Raw genomic sequence first — 22,196 nt, forward strand, 5'->3', positions numbered from 1 at the left:
TTGATAGCTAAACTCACCCAATAATGATTTGGGTTATTTAGAAAACTTTTTAACGGAAAATAGTTACAAAAGATTGGCTTATGCTAAAATAGCGATTTGCAAAGTAACGGTGCGCAAGAGCCCAAACGTTAGCCAATAAAGTAAAACCAGGACGCTCGTTAATGTGCGTTTGCACATGATGTTTCGACCCGCGCTCACTTTTCACTTAACTGTCAACCAAATAAAGAGAAAATAGCAGAAAACCAAAATCAAAAATAGATATTTGAAATTAAAAAAATTGTTGCACAAACTACTAAATTAATTAAACAAAGCCATGCATCAATACAGCGGTCACGAGAGTGGCTGGCCATTATTAATACTACGAGAGGACCAATAAACAAAATGAGCAGAAACAAAAACATTTTGTATGGCGAAAGTTCAACATCTAAACTTAAAGGCACCTAGTAACAACGTCCAAAAACAATTAGATGAAACCTTAACTACACAAACTTATGTTTCTGTTACTACAAAGCAGATGGGATTTTATATTAAGGAGATTAGGCAACAAGTTGACAAAAGAACAAATAATGAGGCGAAATTCAAAAATCAACCAAAATTTTTTAAACCAAATATTTTCAAACGTCTTAAAAACCATTAGCTTTTAACAAAAAAATCTTATTACTTTCAATATAAAGTCATGACCAATCAATCGGAAATGTACTTGGTTAGACTAAGCCACAGAAAAGGACTAAAGGTGAAGAAAAATTGAATAGAATACAAACAATTTGCGAAAACACAAACTATTGAAGCCATTGAAATCTTTCCATATTATCTGAATTTTATGTTTTTCATTTTAAGTGCTATTTAAACTAAATAAAGTAAAAGTATACTAAAAGAATAAAAATGTTCACGAGTGCTTCAATTGAAAATCATTGGGATCTGTTATTATGCCAATGTGCTTAAAGAAGAGAAAAGGAACACAAATAAGGACCAAACTTTTTTTAAAAGGCATATTGCCCAATAAACAAAATATCAGTTACGAGGTAAAATCAACAAACACGCTATTATTTGAATTAGAAGGAAGTGGATGAGGCCTCTCGATAAAGACAAACAGATAAAAGTTGACAAATATAACAAAAACTAAATGTTTTAAAAAAAGTGTTGAAAAGAAATGATATCATAAGTTTTAGGGATATTTGCTATGAGTTAACTGCATTGAGTAACTTCTTTCTTTCAATCCTCAATTAGAAGCTTATGAGACTTCTCAGCGTTTTACAACTACAAAAAGAATAAGAAAAAACAGGCAAAAACTGCTAATAGAAAAAGTAATTGAGAGAGAAATGTCTCGAAGCCGTTATAAAATGAACTAGGCAGTAAAAAAACTTTTCCTTTTTCCAATATTTGTCAACAACAAAGTAATCTTTTTGTAACATTAGGGCTTCAAAACAACAAGTATTAACAACTATTTCAAAACCACTAACTTTTTGAGAAGAGCCGTAAAATCAAAGCCATAAAATTCAATAGCTTTCAACGGAAGTCAATAAATAATAAGTTATAGTCAATTATGCTTCGAGGGGAAGGCAATAATTTGTGTCATTCTTAAATCATTAATAAACACCACAAAAAAATGTGTGACTATGAGATGCACAACAAAAACAGGCGAAAACCAAAAAATCAGTAGAAGAGTTGAGGAAGACAGTGTCGAAGCCAATAAAACAATACGTCATTCTCTGAAAAGTTTTTCTATGATGAATTGAACGTCTTCTCTAAACCAATTGGAACTGTCAATAATAGGAAATTGTTAAAATGTATCAAAGGGAACCAAAATTAGGAAAAAAATATTCAAATACTAAAACAAAATTATGAAAAGTCGAAATAATTGTGATCAATCGAATTTGTTAAAACAATAGTTAGACAATGAAAACTCTAAACAGATTAATTTTGGTTGCAGTAAAAAAGATGTTAGCCCTGTCAATAGAGAGACTGACTTAAAACTCACAGAAACAAGTTAAACATCTGTTAATACTCAAAAGCATTTTTTTTGAAAATGTTCTAACAACTATTAGCTTTCGACACAAATTATATAGGTTCACCTACTGCTCCTCAAAAAGCTTATTGCACTTTTAGTCAACGATTCTATGCCATAGGACTACAAAATTATATTAAATTCCCAAAAAGGAAGATGAAATTTTAAAAAATTTCAAAAACTCATATTCGGAGCCATAAAAAACATGAGCGATTCCTTGAAAACAAATTATTTGTTCATTGGGCATCCTTTGATTGTAAATGAGGTTTGCCATCAACAGTACCGTGATTTGAACAGCGACCAGTCTCTAAGTGATTTTTTAAAATAAAAGCTCTAAATTGGAAAATCGAATTTTTTTATAGTAAACTTCCCTATGACACGAAAACTAATCTTTTATAGGGCTTTTTGTCTGTTAGAAACACAAAATAGTTTCATTTGTATTGTAAATTTCAATTTTGAATTAAAATTTTGAAAGAAAAATTGTAATTTGAACAAAAATTACGCTAAAAGTGAACAAAATCATGCCAAACGTGTTCGCCCATAATTTTAAAGCTTGAGAAATCCCCGAAAAAAACAAAAAACAAAAATAATCTTTTTAAATCCAAACTTTACGCTGGACGAGCTTTTTCGTGACACCACTCATATTTTTGTACGATGAATATATCGGTCTAATGAATATATCTAAAATTGTCTGAACAAAAAAACCCATATGAGTATATTGTTCCTCCCCCCACAAGTGGAATCAGAACAAAAAGAAACGCTGGAGCGTTTTGTCTACGTGAAATCAAAACAAACTTTGAAAAAAAGTGCTCTCACTGAAAGCGTTGTTAAGCTTTTATGAAAAAATTTCATAAAACTATTTCAATAAATACTCACAAAGACAAAAAAATACGATTTCAGTTGAAACAAAACATCACAACAAACTTGAAAAAGACAAATTTAATAACAGCAAGAACAAACAAAAAACAACCCGTACCGAACTCCAAATCTAAATCAGTTTTAGAAAAGTCTGAATGCAATAGTAATTCGTTTTCAGAACTGGTCAAGTCTTAAAATAGGTCTCCTAAAAAACTTCGAGTGAAAAATTCGAATTCCAAAGAAATTTTGACAATTTCCGGGCAAAATTGTCACGTGGATTTGTGCTGACTGGTTAAAATTGATTTAAAATGATCAGAAATAATCCGTGGGACATCAGAACAAAACTTTGTGACCATATTCATTGTTCTCAGCTAGATTTTAGGCACCAACAAATCCTCACTGTAGAAATAGAAACAGGCGAAAGCAAGTGCTTAGTATCTGTCTGATACAAAGCGACAAATTACTCAATCGACATTTTTATAGATCAACTGATTGAACTCTTCGAGAGTACAAAAGCGATGCTGATACACGTATTCTGTGCGGTGATTTCAACATAGATAATAAAAAAATTAATAAAAATAGAACAAAACTAATAAAAAAAAATTTTCAGATAATTATTTGATCTTTCTATAACCAGATATTTCAACAAAAAATAGTTTTTCCCCTGTCCAAAGTTGATTAAACAATTACATGAGCTTAAAGATGAGGCCTTACGTCTTGATATTAATCTTTGGCTCTACAAAAAAATGGCTCAGCAAAAAAACAAAACTTTAGAATTGAATGATGTCTTCACTTTCTTTCAGGACTTGATTGTAGAGGCCAATAAAACTAACATACCCAAAAAAACTAATTTCATTGGAAGTGGTTATATAAAAGAGCTGGATTACCAATAAAATCAAAAAATTGTCGCAGAAAAAACAATTTTTGGTGTAAATATCTCAAAAGCAAGCATGTGGAAAACAAAGTGAAGTACAGAGTAGTAAGTAACTGGCTGAGGGCACTCTGAAGGTTGACTAAAACTGAACACTAAGAAAACGTCTCTTCTAAACATGGTTCCCGGACTTTATTCCACTTTGCCAAAGACATTAAAAAAGACCAGACGGAAAACGGAAGTAGTTTGTTATCTTGTGATCAACTCAATGATTTTCTTGTGAACATTGGTCATCAACTAGCAAAAAAAAGTTTGTCAAGACTTTTGAAAACACGTGAAAACTTTCAAATGTACCTTATTTCTCTATAAAACCGATAACTTTGAAGTATTCAAGATAATTAATAGTGTACCGAACAAAAGTTTGGAGGACTGCTACGGATTAAGCAGTCTATTACCAAATGTCATAAACACAGCGGTGTGTGATTTGCTTGCTGATCAACTCAATAGGTGCATTGACGAAAATGAATTTGCTCATGTGTTGAAGTTAGCTAAGGTTTTGCCGTTTCACAAGAGCGTTAATCGAAACGACGCTGGTAATTTTCGATCAATCCGTTTACTACCAATTATTAGTAAAAATTTTGAACACATTTTGTTCAAACGAATTGAAGATTTTCTCAATGTCAACAATGTTTTGTCGCCCCAACCAGTATGGGTTTAGAAGCAAACGTAGTACCATTGATGCGGTAGCAGAGGTTGTTGACTTTTTAAGGTCAAATTAAATTCTTAGAACACGTCTAGGTGCATCTTCATTGATTTAACTAAAGCTTTTTTCATGGTGGACCATAATATTCTGCTTTAAACAGTTATGCATACGGACCTAGATTTAAAAAATTCAGTATTTTACAATATTTCGCTGTTAATCGATCGCAATATGCAATAATTAGCAATAAGCCGTCATGTAAAAAGCGAAAAGCATCGGTGTGCCTCAGGGTTCAGTCCTGGTTGCTTACTATTTCTGCTATACATAAATGATCTACCAGCAATATGCCAGCATTCGAAAGTAACTATAATTGCAGATGATACAAGTGTTTTTTGAACTGCCCATGATCTAAAAGTTCTTAACAAAGACATGACAAATGTAGTGAATTGGATGTCTGCTAACAAAATGATTGTTAATTTTGAGAAAACGAATACTGTTGTTTTTAACAAAAACGATAAACTAAACTCAAACAAGATATGGTCCAAAAACGATTGAGAGCAAAGACACAGCTAAATATTTAGGAATACACATAGACAAAAAATTTATTTTCAGGAGACATATTACAAGGGTTAAACATAATTTTCAACAAATCACAAAAAGTTTATTTCAATTGAAATGTTTTTTCAGGCAGAGAACCGTGGTAAAACTGTAGAAAGCATTAATTCATCGTGGGGCTCTTATTTATGTGTGCGCAAATAAAACAGATCTTAAGAAACCAGGGTTGTAACAAAAAAAATCTTGAGAAATATATTCTCTTTAAAAAAATCTAAAAGCTTGAGAGATTTGAAAAATAGGCAAAAAAATTATCCGATTTCTGAAATACATTTTTACCAGCTGTTCGAAATAATGACCAGATGTTTTTGACAGGATCAAAAATATGTTAACGAAGTTTTCAAAAATATGATAACCGAAGACGAAACTGGCAAAAGTATGGGTGTTCACGGACGAAAAAACCTTTGAGAACAAGAGAAAGAGGTACTACTTAGAATAATAAGCTGATAGTAACAGGGGTGAGAAAATTACATAACAAAAATCTTCAAATGGATGAAAATCTAATCAAATCAATAATGTCTGTTGAAAACAATCAGATAGAAAAGCTAGTTCATGAATTTAAAGATAACTATATCCTAGGTGGCAGCGAGTTGGTGATTGTTTTTTGGTAGTTGGTGGTTTTCTTATAGTTTCGTTGAATATACTTTTCCTTATTATAAACACTGACTAACTTGATGCTCTTGGGAAAAAGCCATTTTTATGGTGATAAAACAAAAACTGATAAAGCTCAAATTTGTCCTGAGGAGACAGCACTCTGACAGGTCCCTTGACCTCTTTGATATTCTCCCCGAATACATATAACTTCTTGATTGTAAATTAATTGTGTAATCATTAAGTGACTTACTTGATGTATTTGGAAAAATTCATTATTATTATTATTATTATTATTATTATTTTTATTATTATTATTATTATTATTATTATTATTATTATTATTATTATTATTATTATTATTTTTATTATTATTATTATTATTATTATTATTATTATTATTATTATTATAGACGTTCTCAGCCGTTTTTAGCTATAAAAAAGTCCAAGTCATCCAATTTTTGTCATTTTGTCGAACCTGTCCAACAGAAGGAAAATTGTTAAGAAGGGTACAACAATTTTGGCTAATTTCGACCTTTTCCTCGGACTTTTTTTGACACACTTTTTCGGCTAATTTTGGCTTTGTCCGGATCAAATTTTGGCAATTTTTTGTCGGATTGCAGCGTTTTCCGGACCCTTTTCCGCAATTTTTTGGCTAAATTTAGCGTTTTTCGGATCTATTTTGGAAAATTTTTTTGGCTAATTTTGGCGTTTTCCGGAACTATTTTTGACTTGCCAATTCTTAGATTTAGACTCGCAAGTCTTGGACAAGACGTGCACAAGACTGGCAAGTGTAAAAAGTGACGTGATCATAGTTCTGATTTATTTCTGAAATTAGAATTGCAATTTGATTGCCCAGCTGTGAAATTGACTTGGCGCTAAGTACGGGAAACATCTGATTCATTTATGCACTGACGGTTATAGTTTTTTTGCTTTTGAAGAGTTTTCTAGAAGTTCAACTGTATCAGCATTAATGTATTACGCACCTCCATTAATCTGATCATCTGTTTGACTATCATGCACTCTAGCACTTTCATCTTGTAGACGAGGTTCTGCACACTGTAGTCGTAGAGTATCTGGAATGAGTTGCCAAAGAGACCCTTGATCATGTCTCCCTCCTCCCTCTTTCTGTCTCTCAGCCACCCCGACAGAATTGGGTCCCAGTTCAGCACTGAACTTGACATGAACACCTGTTTCATTGACAAACAAGTGCATCAAGGAAATTTCTATCAAAACAAACGTAAAAAAAAGTTAACGTGAAAAACTTAATATGAAAAAATTATTGTGAAAAATTAACGTGAACAAAAACCTGAAAAAATTAACGTAAAAAACGTAAAATGTCAGCGTAAAAAAACTTACTCAGGCATTTATATACAATTTTGTTTTTGGAATTCACAGTCTGATGTGAAAAATTTTGCTCAGAAGTGCAAAATACAAGATAAGATTCAATGCCAGGTTTGTTTTTAATTTTCGAGTCGATTAACTAACATTTTTTCACATTACAAGTATTCAAAAACTGCGACCATTGTAATTACATGGCTAGAAATTTCCTTTCCTTGCAATTATGTATTATATAATATGGCAAAAACGGGAAATTTGATATCAACAATTAACAAAAAATCAGAATCAAAATTATTATGTGTCAGATATAGTGCAGAAAATCTCAGTATATTAATTTGCCTCATGCAAACTATAAAATCTAGTCGGGCAGTTAACTAAGTATTCTTACGCAATTTAGGAGTATATTTTTTAATAGTCGCTTGTTTTGTAACCTAAAATTATGTTTTTCGGCCAATTTTCGATGTTATTTTTGAATAAATTTCGATTGAATTTTCGATCGAATTTACTTATTTGGGCAGATGGACCTACCATTCCGTTTCTGGACACGGTAGCTGGGGAGGCATTGTCAATGTTGTCTGGCTCGAAGATGATCTTACAGTTGGCAGCCATCGGGATTCGATCTCCGTTTGCCAGAGTTAGAGTCCGGTTGTCGTCCAACACAGAGTTCAGATTCTGAAAGTGAATTTTACACTATTTGTAATGAAACCTTACGTAATAAAGTTGTATTTAAGGGCACTTTGCGGGAGGGGGGGGCTAATTTAACACCTATTTAGTCACACCCCTCCCCCCAACCACCTTTTAATATTTTTCATCAGTCCTATATATTTTCACCCCGAATACCAAACTCTTTTTATATCATATTTTGAAGACAATGGTACCAAATGTACCAAGAAAATCGGGATTGAATGACATGGGGTGAGATTAAAAGAGGCGAACAAGAAAACATGAATTCTTGGAAAGCAATGCTAAATCAAAAACTGATACAATTTGAAGCTAATTTGTGTCAATCAATTGAAGGATGATTAAACGCTCTAAAATTTGAGGTCAAATTTTAGAAACTGAGCTCGCTGAGAAGCCACAGAAGCGTCTCAAAAGTTGAAATCTAAGTAATTTTTCACAATTTCACACAAAGTATGAAAAATTGCAGATTTCTCGATTGAGAATGGTCACATAAAAGAAGCATTTTAATTTTCCATTTCTGAAATTTTAATAAATTACACCTCATTTTTGAAAAATTTTACCTCAAAAAATTCCTGAAAAATTTTACCTCAATCCATATTGCATCAACTGGACCGTCCAAAACCAGCCAAATATGCTCATTCTCCCTGGCCTTGTGGGTCTTCCTCCAGAGAGTCGAAAAAATACCATCCGTCCAGTCATTTGTGGCCACGTCTAGACGTCCAAACATCTGTGGAGCTGTGATGGCTTTTGGGTTCATTCGCATCTCTTTGTGTGGGATACCCTGCTCTGTGAAGGATTTGAGGAGAGTGTTGATGCAGGTTGTTTTACCGGCTCCTGAAATAGGACAAATTCCTCGGAACCCGTACCGAACTCCAAGTCTATATCATTACTCGGCAGTTCTAAATGCAAGCCTTATTTCGTTTTCAGTACTGCACAAGTCTTACCACAAGTCAGGAAATTCTTGGCGAAGACTTGGGTAACACTTGCATGTTGATTCCCAAGTCAAAACAAACTTTTCAAAAAAAAATGAGTAAAATTTTCGAATTTCAATTTTTTTGGGATTATTATTGACCCACTTTCATCGGGGTCCCTGAAAACTGATACCAAATGATACCAAACGCCAATAGAGGTCCTCGGGCCCTAAGCCCTGAGGTAAAGTATATCAGCTCGGAAAACTTTTACAAACTTAACAATTTCTACAAGTTTGGCCTCATAAAACTTTTACAATTTTGACCTGATGAAGCGATAAATGGCAAATATTTCCAAACTGGGCATTATCTCTCTAAAATTTGCAAATAGGTGAAAATTTGAAATTAGTCGTGGAATAGGGTAGCAACTTGGTTAGCTTAATATACCTCAAGCTGGTTCATATCAAATGTCTGGGTCGAGACCGAATGGTTAACTCGTAAGAACTTGCTAGTTTCTTGCAAAAGATGGTTAATTTGTTAGAACTTGCAAGTCGAATGGTTAAGTTGTAAAAACTTTTAAGTCGAAAGGTTAACTTGTAAGAACTTGCAACACGAATGGCTAACTTGTAAGTTTCTTGCAAGTTCGTTCCGGTCGAGCACAACTCTTATTGCCTAATTTACCGTAGAAAACGCGTGGAAGTTAGTTGCTCTGTTTGGATAACATAATACAAGTCGAGCTAAGTAGACAAAATGGCTAATTTTTGAATTTTATCAATTCAAGAGAAATCCTTTTGCAATTCCATTAAAAACAGTAGATCTCAATTAGCTTCTTCGCGATTGCTTTTATGTTCCCAAAAAATTGACTTTGATTGAATTTTCAAATCCATACGTCAGCATTTTCTCAAAATAATTTAGTAGCTTTTTAATATCCTTTTTTATAATATCAGTTCACACTTTTGCAGATTCTATATTTCCCAAACATCCGTTTACATTCATGTCTTGCAACATTTTTGTACGGTTTATTGTGTGTGTGTGTGTGGTGTGTTGTGTGTGTGTGTGTGTGTGTGTGTGTGTGTGTGTGTGTGCAAATGGTTAACTTGTAAGTAAGAAACTTGCAAGTTCTTACAAGTTAACCATTCGGCCTCGGCCTTGCCCGATTTCTCACCCAGTTAATCAAAACTTGATACATGTAAGAGATGAATGATCTTGACAGTTCTCGCAAAACTTGAAACATCTTGCCAAGAACTTGAAATACCAACATTTCATGGTAATTCTTGATAAGATCTTGGTAAGTTTTTATCAAGATAGACCAAGAAAATTTCTTGGCATCTCTTGACAAAATCTTGACAAATCTTGATAACCAAGTTCTTTTTCGTATATTTTACAGGCAAGGGGTCACCTCTCATATAAATGCATTTAGAACTGATTCAAATTTAAAACCCTTACAACGAAAGTTTGAACTCACGAAAAGAAATTCGATACAATGCAACTTAGTCAACGCAATTCATCAAAAGAGGTTTGAACCTGTGGGTCCTAGAGTCATGATTCCCCATCTGACCCGTTGTGTCTCAAACAATTGAATGATTTTGAGGTTCCAGTCCTTATGATTGACAAGAGTGCCAGCATTTGTCACTATCTGGTCAATTGTCCTCTCCAAGTCTGGATAGCCTTTCTTGTCCAGAACCATGCCGGGGAACAAGTCGTCAATTAGAGACTGAAAAATTTCAACGATTTGAGGAAAACAGACAAATATTTGCACTTAAAAACGATAAATGTCTTCGATCATAGATTCAAGGAAAATTTGATGAAAAAAAACTACTTTTTATTGTTTTTCCACTATATTTATTTTCTGTGTTCAAGACAGTCAGGCAAATCACAGCCAACAATTTGGGTTATCAAATCTAAGAATCTAAATCATTGTTTAGTTTTGACATCAATTTCGCCTAATTATTGTCAATGTTACGTTGTACATTGAAAACATACCACCCTGGCTGGTCAACCCAAACGGTTTGATAAAAGGTAGTTTGAAACTGACACCTTAACCTGTGCTTGTTTACATTTGACGTCGATTAAGTTTAATTTTCTGTCAAAACAAAAAATGCCCAATATGTGCTTTGGTGTTTTGTGCACGACAGAAGTTCCATTAATGATCGCAGTGAATTGAAAAAACAGTCCCAAAAACTAGCCCCGGACATTTGGCCTTTTTCTTTCGATTTAACCAAATCGGGGACAATATCTCGTCGCATTTTTCCACGGTTTATGTCACTACTTTTCACTGACTTTTTCTGTATTCAATTAGCCTACAGCTAGAGTTCTCTATTTTATTAATAATGATCTAAGAAATAGTTCAGAAACTAGAATTTGTTAATTACCATATTATGAGTACGTTCAAACCAACGACTGGTTACTAATTAACCCGGATGTCTCAGAGAAGAACTAACTGACCTGGAAAAGTCCCTCGTCTTCATCGATGAGTTTGGACAAGTTCATGTCTCTCAAAACACGCATCACAGTTTTGTTCTCGGGGTCATTTGGGCTCTTTCTCTTCTCGGATCCGAGGGTACGCAACACTGACAGAATGTTACGCAGTCCAAAATCATAGTGAACCTGTAGAAAATTTCATAGCTTTCGAAGACAATATTCAATGAGCAAAAACGCATTGAGGAGACCGGAAGAAATTCAGAACTTATTATTTTGTTCATGCCGAAAAAATTGATGTCTTCAAAAATGAGCTCACACTCAAAAGACTTCGAAATCTATTCGAAATACAAGTTGATTTTAACCCCCCTGACCAACTAATCACTACAGCCGGCAAACTTTTAAGTTAGTAAACAGTTCAAATAATTTTAAAAAATATGGAGAAAAAACAAATAATACAAGAAACGCCAAAAGTGATAGCATTTCCAAGAAACTTTTTCAAAAGGGGGACTTCAATCAATTATTCTCAGTAGATATTTCTGAGGTTTTGTTCAATGATTCACTTTTCAAGCATTGGGTGAAACAATAAGAAAGCAAAACGATGCATGCCGAAGAACAGCAAAGGGTCTACCTACACAACAAACGAGAAAGAAACCAAATAAAAAGAGAACGAAAAAAAGTTTAACAAAAACAAAATACTTTAATTATTTCAGTACATATTGGAACATAAAACATTTATATGTTTTCAATTGGCAACAAAACCTCCTAGTATTTTTCTTACCGATGCAATAAAAAAAGACAGACTATCCTGAAACGCACAAAGCAGAAAAAACAAGCGATATTTAAAAAAAACAGACAGACGAGCGTCAATGTAACTTCCCGGACTTGATTCTCAGGGCATTTCAGCGCTGAACCAGCACATTCAAAAATTTAATTTTGATTCGGAACATTGCATTACCAGAATATTTTAAGTTTCTTTATATGCAGTTTTCCTTTATTATGATTATATTGAGGTCATAGAGTTCGCCCAGGCTAAGTTTATCCTGTATAGTCTGCAAATTACTCATACCCCATAATTAAGTCTTAGCAGAATAATGTAATGTTTTTGTAGCTTATAACTGGCAATTACTATAGTAGCATACAATCTATTTGTAGATAAACTATGGTGGTAGGAAATTACCACAAAACCCATTAGCTTAGTGGTTACAAATGCCCACGCGGAAGTTCGAATCGCATATAACCAAAACTTGTTGGCGGGAGTTAGGCTGAACATATTATTTTTCATGAAATAAATTTTAATCAAAAACCAAGACTGGCCAGTGTAAACAGTGACATGAACAGAGTATTGTTCATCTTAAAAAACAGAATGTCTTTAAACTAATTCAACGCTGATTTGCTCTGCCACTAACCTACGGGTTAATTTAATCAAATTTAATCTATAACTCAAAATTCATAGTAGTCAAATCAAAAGTCTACAGACGCACCAGAATAATAACTGCAACACAAAATTTTGCATAGACAAAAATTAACTGTAGAAATTTAAACCATAACAGAAAAAGTAGAACTCGCAGAACAGATCTAAGAGCAGTTCCTCGCAGAACAGAAAAACCAAAAGCATAAAGCCTCAAAATGATATCAATTGCTCAAAAATGCATTTTTAAATCTAATACACGCCTAAAATGGTCACACCCAGTCACAAACTTACATTCACTTGTTGATATAACCAAGATATATTTGAATTTTTTTGCTGATAATTGGTCGATTTGCAGTTTTTAAACACTGTTAAGGCGCACTAATCTTTTGAAACAATAAACTTCGTTGTTATTGGAAATTGAATACCCACAAAACTGACCGTCATAGTATGATAGCAAGTTAGGGAAAAAGAATTTATGTCTTTTAGGCACCATTATGGTCCGTTTTATGGCTATTATATTTTCATATAAGTGCGCAACTTATTATATCATCAGTTGATACGCATGAACGGTGTCTGATAACCCCAAATTATCTTTTTTTTTTTCTGAAACTCAAATTTTGTAACTGTCGTATGGTAAATAAGGTCATCCTGGTCAGTTTTAAAAATCTTTTTAGAATTCCAAGTTTTAGGGAGCCAAATACGGACCTGTTTTGACAGCTGTTCCTCGCACAATTTGTAGAGAGTATAGAACTTTCTAGAAAGTTCGATGTTCTCCAGAAAACCACAGCTGGCCAGCTTCACTCGAATGATGATTGCTCTATCTGGCACCATCATGGCAACTGTCCGGAACATTATCTTCAGATTCTCGGGTAATTCTTGTCGACCCGCGTAGCCAGGATTCTAGAAATATATCGATTAACTCGGTTTTGATCTGGGTAGCGTGGGAGCAAGGAAATAATGCTTTCTACAAGGTCAAAAACAGACATTTCATTCAACACTCATTTTGGATCTTGACTTCGGAGGCAGCTGTGAAAAAGATTGCTATATCCTATTGTTGAAAGCATCAAAAAGGCTATTTAGCATATCAGCTCCTATAAATTTATTTACCAAATTTTAATTGCGGGACTGTGAGCAACTCAGTGTAAGATGTAACAGCCTCGTGATACAATCTGCTAATTTGTAATCGGTATCATGAACGAAAAGGTCAGAGGGAATTAATTAGTTATTAACGCGTTGGGTATTTTATCACATTAGGTAAATTTTCATGGGTATCCCTTGTTTGTTTAACCCTTTTTGGGGGTTAAAGCGGGCATAGCTGCTCTGTAAATGGAAGGATACTGGATTCTAACCAGCATCTCTTATACTTGACAGCCTAGTGTGCTACCCATTTACACCAACTGGTCTTAAGCTTTCGAACTTGGGCATCTCTTATAACCCGTTCTCACGTTCTTTCTCGTTCCTCAAGGCTTCATTTCCCTACCCAAGTTTGCTTTGAACAAGTAGAGCTTATGATCAAGCTATGTCAAGCTTATCTTAATATACAATTTACATTAGGTTGTTCTCTCTAAGTCTTCGATCAAACCCTCTTTTGTTTACTTCGATTATTTCACCCCCTCTATTATCACAAATTCACAACCATCTTTATCCATTATATAATTGGCACTATTGACATTAAAGATTAGGAATACTTAGGGTTATCGACCGAATAATGAGGGATATGAAATGTCTTTTAACCCACGTTTTTTGGTTCTCTTACCATAGTGAGAAATATTCCGAATTCAGGGTTCATATCAACGGTGTCACCATCTGAGAATATGAACTGTTTCTTCTTCTCTTTCTTACAGTTCAACACAATCGCAATCTGCTGGGCAGCCACAGACAACACAGGTAACTCGATCCGGTTGAACTCGTCAAAACAGCCCCAAGAGCCAGACTGGGCCAGACCCTTGTAGATACGACCCAGACCTCGGAAGTCCATCTGGTCGGAGCAGTTGAACACAACCACGTACTTGCCCAGACACCTAAAAGTTTAGGGAAAAATGCAGATGATATTTTGAGTTTATCAATTAGGAAATTAAAAGTTTACGAAAGTTACTGTCAAATATGCCTGGTCAAATATAAATTATAAAGAAAGATCTAATATGTGACTGAATTGTTTTTATACATGCATGGATGCACTTATTTGAATTGAAGGCATTGGAAAAAAGTTATTATTCATTCATAGCGTGTTATAATTTCGGCTCTCCCCCCCCTTATGGTATAATAACCATGATGGGGGGTAAAGGTTATTTGACAAACAAGATGGGGGGGTATAATGGGAAAGCCCTCAAAATCTTTGACTGTCGGGCAAAATTTCAGGATGTAAGCCCACAATTTTTGTGTTGCTTTTAAGTTTACAACTAATATTAGAACTAATATTAGAATCAGGTGCAACCGTCAACTACTCCATGTGAAAATTCTGAGAGAACTATTGAACTAAACTTAACAAAAGTACTTCAAGAGTAAATTTCTTTCAAACTAGGACTCTGGTCGAAATTTCATCTCATACCTTCCCATATCCTTTGTAGTTTCAGTTTTGCCAGTTCCAGCTGGTCCGGCAGGCGCTCCGCCCATTGACATTCCCAGGGCTTGAGCCAGGGTAATGTAGCACCTAAACATAGCCAGTTGATAACAAAACCCAGTTGATAGAATATACTGAAAGAAGATATAAGTTCCCGTATATTGATAACTATGTAAACGTTGTTCTGAATCTTCCATAATCTATTATGTTTTGTTTTCTTTTAAATCTATTTTTTAATGACAGAAAACCTATAGTTCAGAAGTCAAGAAATAGCTTTTACAAGTTGTTGAACAGGTAACAAACTGCAAGTCAAAGAAAAACTGGGATAAAACTTCAAAAAAACCTTTTGAAAACCAAGTGACTGGTAGTAAAGGCAGTAATAACTTGTGCAATAGATGTGTATTTAAGCCACACAGCAACAAGCCATGTCCGGTTTTGAAAAACAAAGGTAACACCTGTGAAAAACAGGGGCACTTTGCTAAAATATGCAGAAGTAAAACCCAGCCTAAGCAGGTAAGTTTGTCCGACAAAACAATTTCAGCGAGGAAGAAGGTGAGCTAGGTTGGTCAAGCATCGTCGGAAACAGATACGGGAATGTACTATACACGGGAAATTGTGTTTAACATGTCAGTAACATGGGAGTACTTTACAGTAAAAGACTGCAAAACAAGATTGCAAGTTCATACCGCTGCTGATAGTACCGTGATATCATCGTTCATCCAGACTGAACTTGTTAAACCTCAGTGAGATGGTAAAATAAGATTTCTGGAAGCCTATGACGGTCATATACTGGCGCCTCTGGGATCACTAACATGTAATGTTGACTGCTACGGAAGTAAGTATAAGAAAGAACAATTAGCAGTCGTACAGTCCGACAAAGAATTTGGGCAACTTGGGAGCAACCAACTACCCCAAGATAACATCAACACTGTGCGTAATAAGAGACTACCTGTACTGTAGTTGAAGGATTCAAAGGATAGAAAGCTCATGTGAAACTCATACCGGGATAACAGCCAATGCTCTGCAAGGACAGAAAGACACATCTACCCTTACAAAACACGGTCAAAGAGAAACTTGATACAATAGTAGGACACGGCAGGGCATCCTGGATTTTATGCAACCTGGTCGGGCCACTAATGCAGCACCAGTAGTGTGGCAGTTGACAAAAAGTTAATCACTAAGTCTGTGATTGGATCTAAAAGGTCATCTTAATCGCAAAATTATGGACGAGGAATATCCAATCACAGACATGGAGACCATCTTCCAGAACCTCTATGGGACCTCATTTTTCGGCATAATCGATCTATCAGACGCTTGCTATCAAAATGAACTTGACGATGGTTGAAAAAAATGCTTAAATTACACATCTCGAGGATTGTTCGGGATGTGCAGGTTTACTCAGGGCTCTGTGAACTCTTCATCAATCTTCCAGAATTTTTTCGAGTTAACTCCCAAAGGAACTTAACTTGTGGTCATCTTTCAAGACGCTGTAATGATTTCTGCAACAACAATGGACCAATACGACAATCAAATACTTTCAGTTAAAATTCGATCACATGAAAAAAAATTTAACCATCAACAAATGGAAACCCAACTGAAAACCAGTCTCAAACGTCAGTCTTCTTGGTTTCTCTCTTTCTAAAGAAGGAAAAGCACCTAATTGTAATCACGTCGAGAAAATCAGAGGCATAAAATTGTGAAACCACCATCAAAAATGAAACAACTAGAGGCTTTTGTCGGCTTATCAAATTTTTATGGTCCAATGATGCCAGATTTTACTACAAAATGCTATCTTTGAACGAAATTCGAAAGACTTTTTAATGGGAAAAGGAAGAACAAAAACTTTTGACTAAAAAACAGGTATGTGCGAACCATCGTGTTCAGACTTACAGCTTGACAAAAGAATCTACCGTGACAGCAGACGCCGCAAAGAAGCAATAGGTGGTGTCCTCTCACAAGATGAATATCCTGTGATCCAGGGTTCCAGAATATTGTCGCACGTCAAACAGGACTACTCCAAGATTGAGGGAGAGGAGCTTGCAATTGTCTCTATGGTCACAAGATTGAAAAAAACCTTGCTCAGAAGGGCTTTCACTCTACAGACTGACCACAAATCTGACGCACCAGAAAAAGAAATTCCTAGAACAGATGGGATTTGACTTCGAATTTAAATTCGCACTGGAAGAGCAAATTCCAGATGCTGGTGTTTTGAGCAAACAAGAGTTTTACGACAGCGACCATTACGATAATCAAGCCTGCTTTGCCCAATCTGACCATTCTTATATCCGACCCAGTCAGACATAGGAACTGAGCTGGAATCAAATCGACTGTACCAAAATGTCACTGAAAGAATGAAAAGGGGCAACTGGAAACAGTGCTCAGAAGCAATTAAAGAATTCGAACAACAGAAAGATGTTCAGACGATCCATAAGGGAATCATCTTTCGTGAGGTGCTACCTTTCATTCCACCCAAACTAAGACCTGTGATGACGGCTAAATATCATGAGGCCCACACCGGTAGTAATGCAACAGAGAGGGCAGTCCAAACGATGGCCCCGCATCAGTCAAGACGATATTATATATGTTAGTAACTTTAAAGAATGCCAGGAATACGGGCATAGCCGAGGAAAAACTTTCTACTTCGCAGGAGTTTACCGGAGACTGCATATGGACTGGGGTTATGCTAAGGAATAAGGTAATATCTTAGTAACAGTAGGCACGGGTTTATGTTGGATGGAAGCCTTCCCTGCGGGAAAGGGAACTTCACAAACAGTGAATGTGTTCTTGAGCCAAGTCTTTGCAAGATTTCGGATTCCAAAAACGGCAATGTCAGACAATGATCCCAAGTTTGTTAGTGTTGGCCTAAAACCGTGGCGTGAATCACTTGAGATAAAGAACAACGGAATCACACATCTACCGTCCCAGAGCAAACTGACTTGCCGACCGTGCGGTCCAAACAGTAAAACGGGCTATTCCAGCCCGGAATCTAAATCTGAATGTGTCATTTGGCGCTTTCCTACAACGAGCTCTGTCAGAAGGGAACACTTCCTACACCTATTACAGATAGGAACACTTCCAAGACGAGAGGTAAAACTACTGTGGAACTACTGCTATCTCTAGAAACTTGCATAAAAAAGGAGGGAAGATGTTATATATCGCGAAGCAAAGATCTTGGGAGTTTCATTTGGGACTTCAATATATAGAAAAAACTTTTTTACCTGAGATTGGCGAAGTGATATAATTGAACAATGGCTCCAAATTTGTTCAAACCACAAATTTATTAGTGTACATAAACCATAAGTTTGGTTGATGAATTCGAACTTCTTGCCATTAATGATGATCATAAACCAACTCGCCAATCCTAACTGTATATATCAATGAAACCTTTTCAGGCAGGGGGAACAATGTGTTAAGTGCAAAAAAACTGTAAATTAACCCTTCTCTGCTAATCTATATCTAGAAGGATCCTTAATTTTTCATACCGATATGGACTATAAAAACCTGTGAGTTTTTGTACATTTAAGCCATTTTGGATTTAATTATTATAATATTAAGAATCTTGTTACTCCTGGCTGAGACCACGAGAATAACCATTACTTACGCCGATTTGGAATAGCTCATTAATTGTTTTGTACTTGGAAGAGTCTACAGTCAGATAGTTTTTCACTGGTTCTCGTTAAGCGTCAATTTTTAATGGGTTTGCAAAATAAACCTCATGGATTTTTTTCTTGAGTCGTAACTGGACTTCCCATAAGTTTTCACAAGAAGCTTTTCTTTTCGTGTATTGCTCAATAACCAACATGTGTCAGCTTACAGCTTTCAAGGATTAAGAGGAATTTATCAGAGAATTAGCTATGCTTAGAGCTGAAGCTCAATCGTATTGTTGCTCTTTATTAGCAATAAAATTGGGGTCTAATCTGGGAAACTTGTAGTTTTTTCGAATTAATAAAAAGTAACCTTAATTGTCTCAAAAAGATAAACAAAAAGATAAACAAAATACAAGTGGTTTTTCATCATACTGTCCACAATAAACGTATATAATTTTTGACCGTGACAAACGTTGACGTAAAGTAAGAATTTATGACAGAGTTATTGTCACCACTGTCCACGAAAACACCCAACAGCCCACAACAGCACACAGGGTATATTTTGCGGCTTAATCTTATCTATTAACACAGAACACCCCCCCCCCCCCCCCCCCCTCCCCACACCCAATTACCTGTCAGTGAGTGGTGTGATCACAAGTCTCTCAGTGCAACCCACAAACTCATTCTGGTAGAGAAACATGACGTCGGTGATCCTGATCTCTAACTTGTCAATGTCCTCCACGAAATAGAAGCGACACTGCTTCAGCCACTCAAAGTCCGTTGGAGAACGAATTCTCTGTTGCACCTGTGGAAAAAACGTGAAAACATTGATTTCATTTCTGACGCGAAATATAGTCTAGTCAACAAGATTGAGACGAGAAGCAAACGTTTGAATAATAGTAGACTATTATAAAAGTTTGAAAATGCTTGTTAACTGTCGTCTTCTGAATTTCTAACTAGGCTAACAATGAGGGGGATTTGTCGCCCAGAAGACCGATCAAATAAAATAAACCAAAGGTTTTGAATTGGTGAAGCAAGCGTTACTTTGTTACTCTGCGTTTTCCCCTCTTCCACTCTTGTAAGCTGTTGCAAATTAGATTGCCTTGAAATAAGTTAATTCACAATGGGGCTCGTAATATCAATTCTAGTTATATGGATAACGTGTGTAAAGCAATTACTTGCACATCGATGGAAAAGATAAATTCAAGACAATTTATAATAGTAATTACAATAATAATACCAATATCCGTGGTTCACTTCCCAAATGAAATAAATCAAAACAACTCACAGTATCCCAACTGGTGTAGCAACTACAAACTTCCAGAGTTCAATCTCACTCTCAATCTCTTCCCTGCTTTTCACACTATCTTTTACAGTTTAGTCCCACTAAACCAACTACTATCTCTCGCTTGTGCGAATCCAAACTTCTGAAGTTCTCCCAAAAACTCCCAAAATCTGCCTCTCTCTCTGCCAAAATTTCTCTGTGTCACTTCAATTTATACTCAACCAATACGCTCTTATCTTAAGCAAACAAACTTTAATCTCTTAAGTAAACAATGCAACTTACACTTAAATTTGTCACATTCTGTGGGAGGGCTTTGTTTGCTATGCAAACAACCAGTATCAAATTATGCTCTGTCATTCAACTGCTAGCAACCATTGTTCAATTTTCTTCTTATCTTAAGTACACGACTTTTGGACTCTTATGTAAACAAACCCACTCCGCTTTATCTCATCTTAATTAAATACACTCTTGGAACTTAAGTAAACACCGTAAGTCATTCTGACTGATTGATACATCCGCAGGAGGAGTTCCCTTCACTAAACAAACAGATTAACGTCAAAGTCCGCGGTCCTTATCGCCCTTATTTGCGCACACAAATTTGGCGCCAAGTCAATTTTGTCGCTTTTGTTATTCAAAGACTATTGGTCTCCATGGGTAAATATATTGCTAATTCATGCTTGCTAAAGCTAAGATAATGGATTGGTATGCTTTTCCCAGCATTCCGTGCAATTCCCCATACAAAATTAGTTGAAATCCGAACTTTCGCAAAAACCCAAAATTTGACCTCTAGAGGTCAATTAGAGGTCAATAGTCGAAGATGAAGGTTCAATTTGGTAAAAATAACTATTGGCGCGGAAAGTCCTACCATAGTTACACCTACCCACCAATTTTTATCACCTAACTCTTAATAGAACACGAGCAATGACCGCGCACACTTTTCACTGAACTCCCGGATGACCCCAAATTTCCAAACTTAATAACTTGCGGAGTAGTGGTCAAAACTTCTTCGGGTAAAGTTTTCTAATAACTATAGGGTGCCACCAACTTGCCTGCCAAGTTTCATGACCAACGTATCAGCAGTTGCGAGTCGTTTGCAATTTAAAAATTTTTAACGAGTCGTGGGTGCCGAAACCCGAAAAATCCGAGTTCGGCAAAATTGACCAGGGTGGTTATTTTTTGTCACTAACTGTCTCAAGTTATCATATTAAAACTATTTCAAAGTCATTCGGCCGCTCCAAAAGGGCCAATTTCCAGTTTTCGGCACTCGGGTCGTCCCGAAGCACCGACTTCCGGTCGGAATTTGGGAATTTAAATATCACCAATCGAAAGCCCTTGAAAAGTTACACTAACCCTCCAAAAATCATAGGGCTACTACCAATACTCCATGAGCAATTCAAATTTTACGTTCCGCAGCAGCGGCGTGCGCTAGTACCGTGCAGGTTGGTGTGGGGTCAAATTTGACATTAAAATCGGATTCCTCGTACCCAAATTAGTCTATCCCCCAATTTTCAGGTCAATCCGACGTCAACTTTTCGAAAAAATACTATTTCAATTTAGGTGCTAACTACATTCCTGTGATAACTACCATTATACTCAAAAATAGCCATTTTACATCCTAAACCCTTCCCAATATCATGCAAAAACATTAATTCATACGTGCAGGACAATACAACTGATTAATCGCCTTTTTTCTGACTCAAACATTCATGTTTCACAGTAAAATACCTGAAAACCTTCAAATCACACTACTTCCGGTGTTAATAGCTGGAGGGTGGGTGGTCGGATTCGCCTGAAAATTATTCTCGCAATAGAGGACTACTAGGGGTACCTCCCCATCATTGACCAGGTATCAATCAATAACTCCTTCCCATCCCGGGGGAGGTCGGACAACTTTTTACCGGTGGGGTATTTGGAAAACTGATAAATTGCCTTTTTATTTACCTTAGGCCAACAAAACTCTAATAAATTTCCTCCACAACTTTCTAAACCATTCCCATGATTATCCAATATCTTACTGCACCAATACATGTTAGTACGCCTGGTTTCTACCGTTATTTCATCCATAAACAATCGAAATTTATACCGCAAATTATCAAAAACCGTCGAATAACACCATTTCTTGTGCCAAAAACTCAGATCAAAAATGTATATACGGCTGCGTATCCCTATTATATATCAACAATACTAAGGGGAATATCCCCACAAAATTTCAGATTCCAACGACGATTATAACTTAAAGAGTGTACCAAGTTTGGAGTTGCCAATTATTTTGTAAATTTGAAATCACACTTTAATTTGGTTCAAATTGAAATTCCATTTCTGTTCAAAGTATCTAGTTCAATTCAAATGTTCGCTCTCTAGTTTT

The 22,196-nt window shown here is 35.7% G+C and overlaps 1 protein-coding gene across 1 annotated transcript in view; it reads right to left on the reverse strand.

The window, feature by feature from the left end:
• LOC142337957 (dynein axonemal heavy chain 5-like) overlaps nucleotides 1-22,196 on the reverse strand; it is a 428,573-nt gene that overhangs the window by 72,409 nt on the left and 333,968 nt on the right. Inside the window, exons 36-44 of the mRNA XM_075387590.1 lie at nucleotides 19,179-19,351; nucleotides 14,948-15,049; nucleotides 14,156-14,420; nucleotides 13,105-13,299; nucleotides 11,013-11,174; nucleotides 10,092-10,281; nucleotides 8,246-8,493; nucleotides 7,507-7,650; nucleotides 6,624-6,827 (exon numbers count right to left, since the gene is read on the reverse strand). Of these exons, the coding sequence (XP_075243705.1) occupies nucleotides 6,624-6,827; nucleotides 7,507-7,650; nucleotides 8,246-8,493; nucleotides 10,092-10,281; nucleotides 11,013-11,174; nucleotides 13,105-13,299; nucleotides 14,156-14,420; nucleotides 14,948-15,049; nucleotides 19,179-19,351 (1,683 nt within the window). The remainder of the gene's footprint in view (nucleotides 1-6,623; nucleotides 6,828-7,506; nucleotides 7,651-8,245; nucleotides 8,494-10,091; nucleotides 10,282-11,012; nucleotides 11,175-13,104; nucleotides 13,300-14,155; nucleotides 14,421-14,947; nucleotides 15,050-19,178; nucleotides 19,352-22,196) is intronic.

The sequence above is a fragment of the Convolutriloba macropyga genome, chromosome 4, assembly GCF_964194025.1.
Source record: "Convolutriloba macropyga chromosome 4, txConMacr16.3, whole genome shotgun sequence".
Taxonomy (NCBI): Eukaryota; Metazoa; Xenacoelomorpha; order Acoela; family Convolutidae; genus Convolutriloba; species Convolutriloba macropyga.